The 14,346-nt window shown below is 43.4% G+C and overlaps 1 protein-coding gene across 8 annotated transcripts in view; it reads left to right on the plus strand.

Moving 5' to 3' along the window:
- CHD6 (chromodomain helicase DNA binding protein 6) overlaps positions 1 to 14,346 on the plus strand; it is a 108,800-nt gene that overhangs the window by 81,751 nt on the left and 12,703 nt on the right. For 6 of the 8 annotated variants that reach the window (XM_077929179.1, XM_077929186.1, XM_077929185.1 and 3 more), the window contains 10 exons: positions 221 to 405; positions 1,980 to 2,090; positions 6,705 to 6,907; positions 7,304 to 7,503; positions 8,225 to 8,384; positions 9,858 to 9,947; positions 10,721 to 10,824; positions 11,448 to 11,577; positions 12,104 to 12,164; positions 13,086 to 13,140. In XM_077929179.1, the coding sequence (XP_077785305.1) occupies positions 221 to 405; positions 1,980 to 2,090; positions 6,705 to 6,907; positions 7,304 to 7,503; positions 8,225 to 8,384; positions 9,858 to 9,947; positions 10,721 to 10,824; positions 11,448 to 11,577; positions 12,104 to 12,164; positions 13,086 to 13,140 (1,299 nt within the window). The remainder of the gene's footprint in view (positions 1 to 220; positions 406 to 1,979; positions 2,091 to 6,704; positions 6,908 to 7,303; positions 7,504 to 8,224; positions 8,385 to 9,857; positions 9,948 to 10,720; positions 10,825 to 11,447; positions 11,578 to 12,103; positions 12,165 to 13,085; positions 13,141 to 14,346) is intronic. The other 2 variants (XM_077929183.1, XM_077929184.1) reach the window with 2 other exon arrangements.

Below are 14,346 nucleotides of genomic sequence, written 5' to 3' on the forward strand. Positions count from 1 at the left end.
AGAATCACAGAGTTGGAAGGGACCCTGAGGATCATCTAGTCCAATCCCCTGCAATGCAGGAATCTTTTGCTCAACGTGGGGCTTGAACCCACATCCCTGAGATTAAGAGTCTGATGCTCTACTGACTGAGCTATCCCAGGACCTACTTTTTGAAGTTGCCAGTTTTTTTTCCTGTTCGCTGTCCAAGGTGGGGTTCTCTTTTCTTTTTGTTTGTCTCTTTGGAAGGTGCAGCAGCTCTCAAAAATGGAGGTCGAAGATTTATTGCGAAAAGGCGCTTATGGGGCTTTGATGGATGAAGAAGACGAAGGCTCCAAGTTCTGTGAGGAAGATATTGACCAAATACTGCAACGCAGAACGCAGACCATCACTATCCAGACTGAAGGGAAAGGCTCCACATTTTCCAAGGTTGGTGTATACTGTTTGCTTGGGGGCAATAGTCTGCAATAGTCCTCTTAGATTTTGAGTAGCGTGCAGGCATATGAGAGCGTGCCTTTGGGAAGAAAGGGGTTGTGCTGTGCTCCATTATTTTCTGCAAGCCCCTCTGATTCTCACAGGCGTTTGTTTTTGTAAAGGTTGAGCTTACTTTCTGGTTTCATTGCCTTCTTGGTTAAGGACTCTCAGACTATTAGAATGCTACCTTCTTCCTGTGACACTAAAGATGTCTGCTAAAGAAATGCAGAGAAATACAGTTACAAATCAGAATTACAATTGGACAGTGGGTATGTGTAGCAAAGAAGAGGAGAAGGTGTTCAAACCTCCATTGTTGGAGGCAGTATATCACTGAAAACCAGTTGCTGGGAATCACAGTTGGGCAGAGTGCTGTTGCACTTGAGTCCTGCTTGCGGACTTCCCATGGGCATCTAGTTGGCATCTGGGAGAACAGGATGCTTAACTAGATGGGTCATTGGCCTAACTTAGCAGGCTTTTCTTATGTTCTTATGATAGATAGATAGATAGATAGATAGATAGATAGATAGATAGATGATAGAAAGAATTTATTACGGTCGAAGACCAGCTTATAAAACACACTTGGGGTACAATCCCAGAAGGAAAACAAACATTTAAAACAATGTACAACATTAAAAATAAAATTTATAAATGCGATAAGCGTATAGACACTTAAAACTTTAAGATAAGCTACCACAGAGAGATGACCCAGAGTCACCCATGGAACCGAGTTTGGGGATTTTCTTAACAAACTAGTTTGGGTTAGGGGATGGTCTGCGCCTATAGATCTGTACACAGAATCTGCCGACCATCCGGGTCGTCTTATGTTGTTCTTATGTGTTTGACGGAGCTGAATCATTAGACTGAATAGTCGTATGAATTGTTTCTGTCTAGCATTTGCCTTGTGACTCTGGTGTTGGCTCCAGGACACTGGAGCAACTGCCTCTTTCAGTTACTCTACCTTCTTAGCAAAGCAGGCCCATGGGGGTCTTGTCAGTGAACCCCCTGGTGGGGTGTGGGATGCCAAATGATACTGACCATTGACACAGGCCCTGTGTGACCCCAGCCATGCTCCTTGCCTTCCCTATATTAATGAGATGTTTGTCTAAGGGGTCAACTTCTTCAGGGAATCACGTTGTAGTCTGGATAGCAAAGAATTGGCACCAAGAGAGTTCTGGGGGTGAGACACTGTGTTTGTTTCTCACCTCTGCCTATATGCTATCAACTATATGTTTGGCTGACAAGCTGGGTTTCTTGAAACCAACCTGCTAAATGCAATGCCTAGTATGTATAAATATCCAGAAAAAAACACCATTTAGAAATCCTAATCACGTATTGTTTATCCCAGGGCCTAACATCCCCAGCATGTTGGAGAAAGCCAATTGCTGGGCATTCTCTAATTTAACTACCAAATTATCTGTCTGCACCCCAGTGTGGTTTCTTTCTGAATGGTTTTGCATAAAGGATTCATGGCTCTCCTTTGTTCTGCTGCTGTGTGAGGTATAGTCTGTTAATTTTCGTTTCACTCCCAGGCCAGTTTTGTTGCTTCCGGAAACAGAACTGACATTTCATTAGATGATCCAAACTTCTGGCAGAAATGGGCAAAAATAGCAGAGCTGGATACAGATGCAAAAAATGAGAAGGTAATTATGATGTTACTATTTTGGAACCGGAAATAAAATGCATGCACAAACATATACACCTACATAACTGTTTGCAGCAAGCTCTATTCAGTGGTACTTTGGGCTACTGTTGGTGTATTATGGAGGACAGGAGCTTTATGCAGATCATCTGAACATCTCTTCTGCAGGAACTTGGGTCGTGCCATCCCTTTCTTGAACCTGATTCTTAGAATCCTTTCTAATACTATAAATTCATGCTGAGGTCCTTGGTCTGAGGGTTGTCCTGTGTGTTAGCAGTATTTTTGACTCACTCAGGTATGGCACAGTAGCACAACCTGGCCCTGAGTCAGGATATCAGATTCTAATAACTTTATTCAGCTGATGGCTTTGACTAGCAAGTGCATCTGACACAACTTGTAGATTTAAGTTATGTCTGTGTTATGTGTTGAGAGAGCTATTGTAAGTTAAAGCCTGTTCCTTTTGTAAACTATCTAGCAATGCCTGGTATGTCGTAAGTATCAAACGAAAAAGTACTTATTTATTTTAATTGTTTCTAAATCATACATGAAGAGTCTAGTGGTCTCCCATTCAAGGAACTGATAAGGTCTATACTGTAGTGGCTTAGCTTTAGCAAAGTGCTCCCCAGTCATTCACTGGTTTTTCTTAGCAACCTAACCTTTACTTATAGTTTATTTCAAATTAAACTTTATTCTTCTTCATCTCAGGGTGAAGAAGTCTGTTTTAAGTGTATAGATTTGCATCTGTCTGCCTCCCTTCTTTTCAGCCACTTCCTTCAGTGTAGCCTGGTATTTAATGCAAAGCAAGTCCTGTTGATTTTACTTCCAAGCAAACTTGCTTAGAATTGTGGCCTATAGTAATGCACTGATGTATAGTGTGAAAAACATTTACTTACTACATATGTATGTCTACAATACATATGTTTGCATGACCGTGCACATGTGAAGGCACACACACACAGACACACACACTTGCATAAAATTGTCCAATATAAGATAGAACACTGTCACTTAAAAATCCAGAGGAGAAAAGAGAACTTTTTAAATCAAGTGAACGTTACTTCTTCAAGATGCATCATAAAACAAAACACAGTGATTGAAGTTAGTATTAACATTCTGAATGAAGCTGGGTACAGTTTTAAACAGCCTTTCAATTTTAAACCAGTCTCTAAATTGAGCGCCAGATGCAATTTATCCTCAGCTCCCACACTTAGCAATTTAGATACTCTGTGCTGTGAAATCAAATCAACTGACATTGTAAGAATGTAAAATTCAAGCATATAATTAAAGTCTTTTTCTTTAAAACCTGATCTACTATTTTCTATCGTTTCTTTTTCTTTTGCTGATTTCCTTAACATTGCTGTTTTTAAGGTGAAAAAACTGCGCACACCAATATAAACAGCAGACATTGGAGGGAAACCTCATTACAAAGAAATATTTTATATCTCTTTAAGTTGTATTACCTTTACAACCACCATTCACCATTTTGTTTGAAAAGAGTGCTGTTTTCAGGTTTCATGTAAAGTTCTGATGAATTAACCATTAACAAATTAATCCCTGTATTTTCAAAATACTGGAGGTGGATGTTCACCCCTTTTGTCTTTAAGCTCATGTTGACAGCTGTGGCTTTTGCATAGGAGCATAGAATGAAAGGAAACCATCACTTTGTACTGGGCCAGGGAGAGATGCAGACAATGGTTCAGGCTTTGGATTTTGACAGTCCAATAGCTTTGCATTGTCCTTCTTTCATACTGAGTTGTAGCAACTAAAAGTATTCCTGTTCTTGCTGTCTGTACTCTGCCAAAGGCAAGACTGCGTCCCCAAAAGGATACCATATCTCCCATTCTTTCCTTCCATGCTTGCTTATCAGATAGTTGCTGCTGTTAAAGGGAAAGGAAGTCCCCTCCTCCCCCCGCCTTTGAAAGGTATTAGGTGGCTCCAGCCATCACAGTCAGTCTTCCTAGTTGGAGGCACTGAAAACAAGAGTGTGGTTGCTGCATTTTTTGTGGGGAGGAAGAAACACTGAAGTGTTCAGCTACCTGGAAGAAAAACAGCATACACGGCTGCCACCTCCTGAGCCCAGTCGCTGTAGCTGCTTGCTCAATCAAACAACTGGTTCAGTATGGTCCAGCTACCTCGGGCAGTACCAGTCATCTCTGGTGTCTGCCCTATTTATTCATTAAAATTCTATACCGCCCTTCATCTGAGGATCACAGGTCAGTTTACAATATAAAACCACAAAAATGCCTAAATAGTAACAAGCAGTTTAAAAGGCCATATATGGTTTGACTAGCTAAAGGCCTGGGAGAAGCTGGATATTTTTGCCTGGTGCCTAAAGATACGTAACAAAGGCACCAGGCGAGCCTCCCGGAGGAGAGCATTTCACAAACAGGGAGCTACCACAGAAAAAGGCCTGTTCTTGTGTTGCCATCCTCTGGACCTCTTACAGAGGAGGCACATGAAGAAGGGCCTCAGATGATGATTGCAGGGTTGGTTCACATGGGGAGAGGCTTTAAAATGTAGCCTAAGGATAATGTCTTCTAATACTCCAGCTAGGGCAAAAGAAGCCACAGCAGAGGGAATAATGCTAGGCAACAGACCACTGAGATATTTTCTTCTTGTTTTCCTGCCATAACATAACACACGTGCAATAATGAACATGGGCGGAGAGAATAAAAGAGTCACTCTGAAAAACAGGAAAGTGGGGGGCAGGTGCACAGTCTGTGGCCAACTCTTGAAAATAGATTTACCAACTCATGGCCATTCCAGGTTTGAGATGATATATATATATATGCAGGTTTTGGTGTCCTCGGGTATCTTCCCGTGTAAAAGTTGGGGTGTCTAGGCGACGTTTCGACGAGGTCTCACTCGTCATCTTCAGGCTGGTGCTTTCGGCTTCTTGTTACTGGAACAGAGCAGGATCTCAGTGTTTGAGTTCCTATAAATACTGTTGAGGAGGTCCTGGGCAGAGAGGAAGTTCCCAGGCTAGTGTGCCTTTTCTTCTTTTGTTCCTTAATTGCTTGAGGGATATCTTGAGTGATTTCTTGCGTGATATCCTGAGTACCACTTAGGTGGGTCATTAGGTGTGGATTAGTTGCTAAAGCCTTTGTGTCTTGACCTCTTGAACTTTGTGAAGAGTTTTTCTGAGAAGATGGGTGTACTACATTTAGTTGTGCTCTGGCTTGGCTTCGTGTATAGGGGCGAGCTGTGGTTTTGTGGCCTGTGCCAGCCAGATCTGTGTAGGGATTGCAGGGGGGTGCAGCATCCGGAGGTGCCACCATGGTTTGGCTACTGGATGGTGTCTGTAATTTATCTGTGGAGAGGGTCTGGGTTTGGGTCTGGTGTGGTTGATTGGTGATGGCGTTCTGTGTGCCTCTGGATCTGGTGTCAGTTTTTGTGGGGAGGGCTAATTTCCAGATGTCTGGCAAGCGGGATGTGTCGTCACGCTTGTTCATGTTGTGAGGGTGTTTCTCTATCTCGATGGCTTCCATGATTATTCTCTTGTGGTGATGTTCCATGTTAGAGAGCAATTTGGAATCTGCAAAATTAATTTCGTGTCCTGTTTCTTTCATGTGTTGGAAGAGAGAGGAAGTTTTTTCTTCTTTTTTGACGGCATTCTTGTGTTCTGCGATACGTGCATTTATTCGTCTGTTTGTTTGTCCAATGTACGTGGCTGGGCAGACTTTGCAGGGTATTTCATAGACCCCTTGGTTTTCCAACTGGATTTTATCCTTGGGGTTTCTGAGGATATTGGCTCACAACATGAACAAGCGTGACGACACATCCCGCTTGCCAGACATCTGGAAATTAGCCCTCCCCACAAAAACTGACACCAGATCCAGAGGCACACAGAACGCCATCACCAATCAACCACACCAGACCCAAACCCAGACCCTCTCCACAGATAAATTACAGACACCATCCAGTAGCCAAACCATGGTGGCACCTCCGGATGCTGCACCCCCCTGCAATCCCTACACAGATCTGGCTGGCACAGGCCACAAAACCACAGCTCGCCCCTATACACGAAGCCAAGCCAGAGCACAACTAAATGTAGTACACCCATCTTCTCAGAAAAACTCTTCACAAAGTTCAAGAGGTCAAGACACAAAGGCTTTAGCAACTAATCCACACCTAATGACCCACCTAAGTGGTACTCAGGATATCACGCAAGAAATCACTCAAGATATCCCTCAAGCAATTAAGGAACAAAAGAAGAAAAGGCACACTAGCCTGGGAACTTCCTCTCTGCCCAGAACCTCCTCAACAGTATTTATAGGAACTCAAACACTGAGATCCTGCTCTGTTCCAGTAACAAGAAGCCGAAAGCACCAGCCTGAAGATGACGAGTGAGACCTCGTCGAAACGTCGCCTAGACACCCCAACTTTTACACGGGAAGATACCCGAGGACACCAAAACCTGCATTCCTGTACCCGTGAAAATCTACGAAAGCAAATATATATATATATATTTAAAAAGATGTATATCAGTGCTTACTTCTGAAAAATCTGTACTGTAGATGTTACAGTTTCAGAAAGAAATGGTTAACCATCCCAGGCAGCTTTGGGTGTAGATTAAAGTAGTTACATCTGTTCTTCTTTTCCCTTCCCTTCACAGGAGAGCCTCGTGATTGATAGGCCCCGTGTCCGTAAACAGACCAAGCACTACAATTCCTTTGAGGAGGATGAACTTATGGAGTTCTCTGAACTAGACAGTGACTCCGATGAGCGACCCACACGCTCGCGACGCCTCAATGAAAGAACGCGCCGCTACCTACGGGCAGAATGTTTCCGTGTGGAGAAGAACCTGCTTATATTTGGGTGTGTCTTTTTGTTAAGCTTTTCCTGGGAGCCCAGCCCCATATTATCCTGGCCCTAGAAGGTGGGTTCTGTGGTGTGAGCAATCTGTGAAGTGTTCAGTGCAGAATAAGTGTCCAGTCTTTCCCAAATTTTATCAGCCATGGCATTTTCTGCAATGCCTAGAGGGAAATCTGCGGGGGGAATAAATACTTCTGGGTCCAAAATCCAGAACCAGTGATCAGGGTCGCTCCTTTAGCAATACCCTGCTCATTTTCCTCTATAGTTTCCCTTTCTACGAGTCTCTCTTCCTTTTCTTGAGCCTGGCCAGGCTTCATTGATAAAGTGCAGTGTGGGAAGATGCTGGAAAAATGCCAAGTGTCCTTATTAGTATGTAAGATACATCTCTTGTTTTTCAAGCTGGGGGCGCTGGAAAGACATATTGACCCATGGCCGGTTTAAATGGCATCTCAACGAGAAAGACATGGAAATGATCTGCCGCGCACTCCTAGTCTACTGTGTCAGACATTATAAGGGAGATGAGAAGATAAAGAGTTTTATCTGGGATTTGATCACTCCCACAAAGGATGGACAGAACCAGGCCCTACAGAACCATTCAGGTACAATAGGCTCATTTTGTTGTTGTTTTATCACCTACTTTAAGCTTCAGCTTTACCTCAATGCAATGAAAGTAGGAGCTAAATAAAAACTTCCGACATGGGGTCCTTTCCTAGCTTACATCAAAGCTAATAAAGCACTTGCTAATAAAGTGTAAGAGTTTTAAGTCCTCCGTTTAGTGAATGAACCTTCATTTGTAATCTGCAACAAAGACACTTCTCAGATCAGAGCTGCATTACTTGCATAGAGACATGGTGTGAAAAGATTTAAGACTGAACACAGAGCAGTTATCTATTGTGATTCCCTGCTGGGAACTGGCACATGCAGACAAAGCAGCGGTATTTGACCCCCCCTGCTCATCAGCTAATGAGCAGGGAGTTCAGTCCTGCACAGTAGAGATCAGGACTGAACTCTCCAATCATCAGCTAATAGATGGACAGTTCAGCCCTGCTGAGTGCTATTTCTCCTGTGTATTTCCTGTGGGGCCATGATGGAAGCAGACCCCTATCCCCACTCCCCAGTGGCCCAACTTCAGCAGGTGGGCGGAATCACCCACTTTTCAGTCACCTGATGTCATCACGATGTCAGATGACGTGACAGGTGGAGGGCCCTGTTCATCTGTCACAGTTCGTATGAGGAGATAAAAGATCTGGCCAGAGATCTGCTATAGAGCCATGTTGAGTCTGCAGTGATGCTCATGATTCTTCCCCCTGCCTATTGCAGGCTTATCAGCCCCAGTGCCAAGAGGAAGGAAAGGCAAGAAAACCAAGAACCAGATGCTGCTCCCTGAGATCAAGAATGCTGACTGGCTCACCACCTGCAATCCAGAGATTGTCTTACACGATGACAGCTACAAAAAGCATCTAAAGCAACATTGCAACAAGTGAGCAAATTGGGGAGGGGGTGCTGACTGGGGGCTCCATAATGCATTATCCAGTGTGGGGTCTTGTTTGATCTATCAGCTGCTGCGCATGTTCACTATGGGAGGTGCCTCAAACCTTTTTTTGAGGAAGTCTGCTCCTGTTTTTGCACCTCTGGAACCAGGGTCAATTCCACCCCCACCCCCCCAACTTGGTGAGAACTGTCTGAAGAAATTGAAGTTGAAGTTTGGAAAATGGTATGGAGAGGAAGCTGGGATTTCTTGCTGTGGATCCATGAGCATTAAGGATAGTTCCCCAGCTCAGGTTTTCCAGACTGTGTAAAATGGACGAGTGTACAAATTGGAAAACTTCTCAGGGACATGTGCTTGCACCGCTCCTGTTCCCCCCAGGTCTGGAGCAGGAAACAAACACCCACTCATTCCAGTGATTAGATATGTTTAGCTTCTCTGTTTTGGTGCAAGTCGTTGAGAGAAATGCATGCTCTCTGCTTGTTCAGAACATGTTTGAATAAAACCTAGTGGATTTTTGCAAAAAATAAATAAATCATGATTTTCTGGAAGAGGGTATGCAACTGGCAAATTTTGCTCACTTCTCTACAGTGCACAGTGGACACAGGATTGGAACTGTGCTCCCCTGTGTCCCAAATGCAACCCAGCTGGCACTAGGTAGTCAGTAAGGGGATACCAAGCGAGTGTGCTGCTTCTTAACTGTCCGGTTTTAGAAAACCTGGAATTTCTGCATTATATTTCAATACGTTTCATTGACTGCAGCATATCATCTGCCCCCTCAAACACCACCTTATCTCATGTATTTTCTTTTTGTGTGCACGTATGTTGGGTAGTAGGGACACAGGTGGTGCTGTGGGTTAAACCACAGAGCCTAGGGCTTGCTGATCAGAAGGTCGGCGGTTCAAATCCCCGTGACGGGGTGATCTCCTGTTGCTCGGTCCCTGCTCCTGCCAACCTAGCAGTTCGAAAGCACACAGTTCAAGTAGATAAATAGGTACCACTCCTGCAGGAAGGTAAACGGTTTTTCCATGTACTGTTCTGGTTCACCAGAAGCGTCTTAGTCATGCTGGCCACATGACCTGGAAGCTGTACGCCGGCTGCCTCGGCCAATAAAGCGAGATGAGCGCCGCAATCCCAGAGTCGTCTGCGACTGGACCTAACGGTCAGGGGTCCCTTTGCCTTTATGTTGGGTAGTAAGTCAAGTTATGAGTAAGAGTAAAGAGTGAAGTGTAACGTAAATCACAGCTGCTTATTCCCCACCCTGCACGCCTAGTGGCTTCTCTTCTAACACTGGGATCTGGTCCCTGCAAGGCCAGCTTTCTAACAAGGCAGCAATGACAGTTTCCACTGCCAGCAAATGAACTGGCACATCCTGGAGACCTGCAGATTGGCTTGTTAGGTTTGGACAGCATATTGGAAGCTCAAGATTTTGCCCTCTGAATCACTTGCTGCTCTTCCTTTCGGTAGGGTGCTGCTGCGTGTGCGGATGCTCTACTACTTGAAAGCTGAAGTGTTGGGGGAGGCAGCCGACAAAGCCTTTGAAGGAACTCCTGCCAAGTATGTTACATTCGCCTTCTGGAATTTTGCTTTACAGTCCCCCAGTGTTGGAAACATACACAGCATGTGCTTGAGTTGCTGCGTTTTGAGTTGGTGTGTGTGTGTGTGTGTGTGTGTGTGTGCGCGCGCGCGCGCGCAGGTGTTTTTGCACTCAGCAGGAAATTGTAGAACCCTGCGAATGCATATTTTTACCTACTGCAGATTATATTTGAAAGAAACCTGTGGAGTCTTTGCAGGGTATTTCTGGTTCTGCAAATACATGCAGATGAGAGCGGCAATAAGCTCAGCTGAATTAGAAAAGAGATCCATTCATGTCAAAACTCTGATAGGAGACCCAAGACCTATCCTGGAGACAGCAACAAAATTAAATATTTTAATGAACCGCTTGATCCTGACTGGTGCAACTGTCCAGGATTTCACCCAGGTCTTTCCTAGTCTTACCTGGAAATACCAGGAAGTGAACCTGGAACATTTTACAGCACTTCTTAGTGGATTTTCACAAGTCCACACTCCGAACATTTTATAGAGATGTTGGAACTTGCTGAAACATACGTGGTCTTAGTGAAGGACAAAACAGTTTGGAAAGATCCTTTATGGACCATTTGTTTTGATGGTGGCCCTGCTGTTGTGGAATTTCCTTCCCCATGAGTTCCATCACGCCCCTTCTGTGCTATTCTTAACCCTAAAGACTATTTCATTCCCAAATTTGTATAAATGAGAGGAATGGCTGTGCAGAACATTCTTGGGATATAATCTTTGCCTGTCCTTCACAGAGATCTGGATTTCCTCCTGCCAGACATTGACTACATAGAAATTCCTGTGGATTGGTGGAATGCTGAAGCAGATAAATCCCTCCTTATTGGCGTTTTCAAACATGGTATTACTTTTTGTATGGCCTGGAATATGACTTAATTCCTAGCAAGCATGCATAGGGTTGCTCTGTAAACCCTGCACAGGATTTTATGATGGGATTGAAATGCCTGTGTGTTGTGAGTTTAGGTTACGTATTGGGTGTTTAGGCTGTATGAAGGGGGGGGGGGAGAGAATAGTTACAATCGACTCATATTAAACTATATATTTTGTAGGTTTTAAAGGTTAGATTTTTTAAAAAATTGTGGACTGTAATGTGATCTTTTAGCAATAATAAACATAAACCTCTTTTGTATTTATTTCTTTAACTTGCATACCTCTGTTTGCCATAGTAAGGGGCAATAAGTTATCCAGGGCACTCAGTACTTGAAATCCTGATGGGGCCCTTCTCTGGCGACCTGTATTATGCCTGTATTATGTCCACATACTCTTGCCTGCATTATGTAACATAACAAAGTTTAACTAATTCAGCAACAACACTGCATCATATAGAATGGGCAGGCCACCTATCTTACCTCCTACTGTTTCTTGCTGATTACGTGGCCCTTAACGGAGATGTAGTAGTAGAGCGTTAAGGCTGGAAGCACTCAGCTGAATATCACTGAACAAAAAACCTCTGGCTTTTGTCAGGTTACGAAAGGTACAATGCTATGCGAGCCGACCCAGCCCTGTGCTTCCTTGAGAAGGTAGGCATGCCAGATGAGATGCTGCTGTCTGCAGAGCAGAGTGTCATCGATGGAGTGCAGGATGCTCCAGAAAGGTAAGCTTATGCTGGGCTGGCAGGTATTGATCTGTCACAGGAGCAGAATTGCTTAAGTGAACACTATCCAGACTACATGCTGATATTGCTGTGGGAGCTGTACACAAAGGCTGTTGGTGATGTTAGCTATTTGTAGTGATGCTGTGGATTGGCAGATGGGGAAGCTTGGTCTATATGAATTACATCAAAAGGTTATGCCTTGGAGCAGTTCTCTCCAAAAGCTATAAGTGTGTACCATTCATGCATACAGTCTTGAGAAAGCGTATCCATAGTGGGTGGTGCTTTTGGTGATCCCCAAGTGTTAAATCAGCAGAAGGTGGGGATGGGAATGATTGTTGGGCTGCCCATGACTGTGCTGTCACAACAGTCTTCGCTATGAGGCAGATGCCTACCTATAGCACAGGTAATAATAGCCAGCACTGCTTGCCTCCACTTCAGTGGAATTAATGTTTGGAGAATTCTGTCAGAATGACCTTGCCTTACAAAGCTTCTGCAGACTAACCCCCTCTTGGATTGCTTTGTTTAGAGGGAACGTGGATAAAGAAGAGACAAGTGCAGAGAAGCTGGATGGGCTGCAGAAACAGGAAGTAAGTGTGATTTTCTAGGCAGGGTCTGCCATGGGAGCATATTCACCCAGTGCTTTTCCACCTGCACTGGCTCCCGGTGGAGTACAGAGTCAGATTTAAGGTGCTGGTTTTGACCTTTAAAGCCCTTCACGGCCTAGGACCCTCGTACCTACGGGACCGCCTTTCCTGGTATGCCCCACAGAGGAACTTAAGGTCCATAAATAGCAACACCCTAGAGGTCCCAGGCCCTAAGGAAGTTAGATTAGCCTCAACCAGAGCCAGGGCCTTCTCAACACTGGCTCCGGCCTGGTGGAACGCTCGTGTCTCATGAGACCAGGGCCCTGCGGGATCTGATTTCTTTCCTCAGGGCCTGTAAGACAGAGTTGTTCCACCTGGCCTTTGGCTTACAATCAGTTTGATTCCCTCCCCCTCTTTCTTTTTCCTTTCTCCTCTTGTGAAGAGCCTGCATCCTAATGTTTTAATGTTGTATTTTAATCTTGTTTTTTAAATTGTATTTTAATCAACTGGTTTTATTATTGGTTGTTAACCACCCTGAGCCCGGTCTTGGCTGGGGAGGGCGGGGTATAAATAAAATTTATTACTATTACTACTACTACTACTACTACTACTACTACTACGCTGCTTCCATTATCTGTTCTGATGGTGTTCTGGGACTGCGGAAAACGCAACACACACAAATAACACCCTTGACAGTTTCACATCCCTTAAAGTTGGGGGTTTGGATCATATTGACAATATGAAGTGTTCTTCTGGTCATTTCACAGTGCCTTTATAGATGTGTAACATACGCTGCTGTGCAGACAATGTAAATTATTTTTTTACTGCATAATTCAATGTTGGCTTTGTGTATTTGGCTTTTGGCCCAGAAGCCAGCGTCTCTAAAGTAAGCTCTGTTGATGTGGGCTTGTTTTCATTTCATAGGAGACTTCAGATGGTTGTGGTGAAGTCACTGAGAAGAAGGAGGACACCATGGCAGGTGAGGCTGCGCTTCTAGATGTTTTAGGGAGTGGAGGGGTATTAATTTTATCAGTTAGAATAGCAGCTTATGCTAACTTCCAGAGCAAATAAAAACTGTATTTCAAGAACCTATCTTGCAAAAGATCCTTCATTATGCATTTGAAAAACTCCAATAATACTTTTTTATTCCAGGTGCTTTGCAACTTAACAAGCCTTCCGAATGATAGCTACTATTTTCTGGTTTTTTTCTGTTTCTTTTTTATTGAATTATGTTGCATAAACAAACAATTAGAACAAAACTTCATCATCAAACAGATTAAGTAAATAAAAAATTAATAAGGAAAAGTAAAATTATAATATAGAAGAAGAAAAAAGAAAGAAGACGTATGAAAGAGAAGAAAGGAGAAAAAAGAATGTGTATGTGTGTGTGTGTGTGTGTGTGTGTGTGTGTGTGTGTGTAACTAGGATAACAGTCAATCATTCATCATTAGGCTAATATTTTACAAACAGATTCTTAAATTAAAACACAGAGAACTACATGCAAAGTTACATACAAAACAACAAATAAAGACTTATGCCAATACCACAACAGTTCATTGTTCTTAGTAAATATACTTTCCTGTATTTCAGTTGGTTCCTCATCTTGGTATCGGTACACTATTGCTTTTGCAGTGTTACTGTAGGCACAACCTGGTAGCTACTATTTTCTGTTGGTTTTATTTTGAATGTTGTTACTCTGTTTTCTCTGAACACTTCAAAGGTATCTTAGAGCAAGTAAAAGTACATCTATTTGTGTGTTTTAAAAATATATTAAACAGTATCCTATGAAACATAGAATAACGCTACATAAAACCAAGGCACTAAAGTTGCTGATAGTCAAAGCAGAAAGCTTGACAGCTTCCTTAAAGAAAGAAAAATGGGTAGCAAGGGAGTTCCACATGGGATCACTGCAGGAAAAGGCCTTGGTCTACAAATTAATCCTAGAGCACTGATTCCCAAGTGCACGGTTGGGTCATCAGCTGTTATTACCATGCACAGCAGCACATAAGGATATTTGTGGTTCTTCCTTCTGGATCAGTGGTTAGAACTGACAGGTGGGCTTAAAGAAAGACAAAAATTGGAGGGACGTGAATCTGGACTTGGTTGTATGGTACAGAAGCCAGACAGGTAAAAGGTACAAGGTATTAGCATTGTTAGATTACACAAATATCGTCTCTCGCCATGG

This window comes from Podarcis muralis, chromosome 5 (genome assembly GCF_964188315.1).
Source record: "Podarcis muralis chromosome 5, rPodMur119.hap1.1, whole genome shotgun sequence".
Taxonomy (NCBI): Eukaryota; Metazoa; Chordata; class Lepidosauria; order Squamata; family Lacertidae; genus Podarcis; species Podarcis muralis.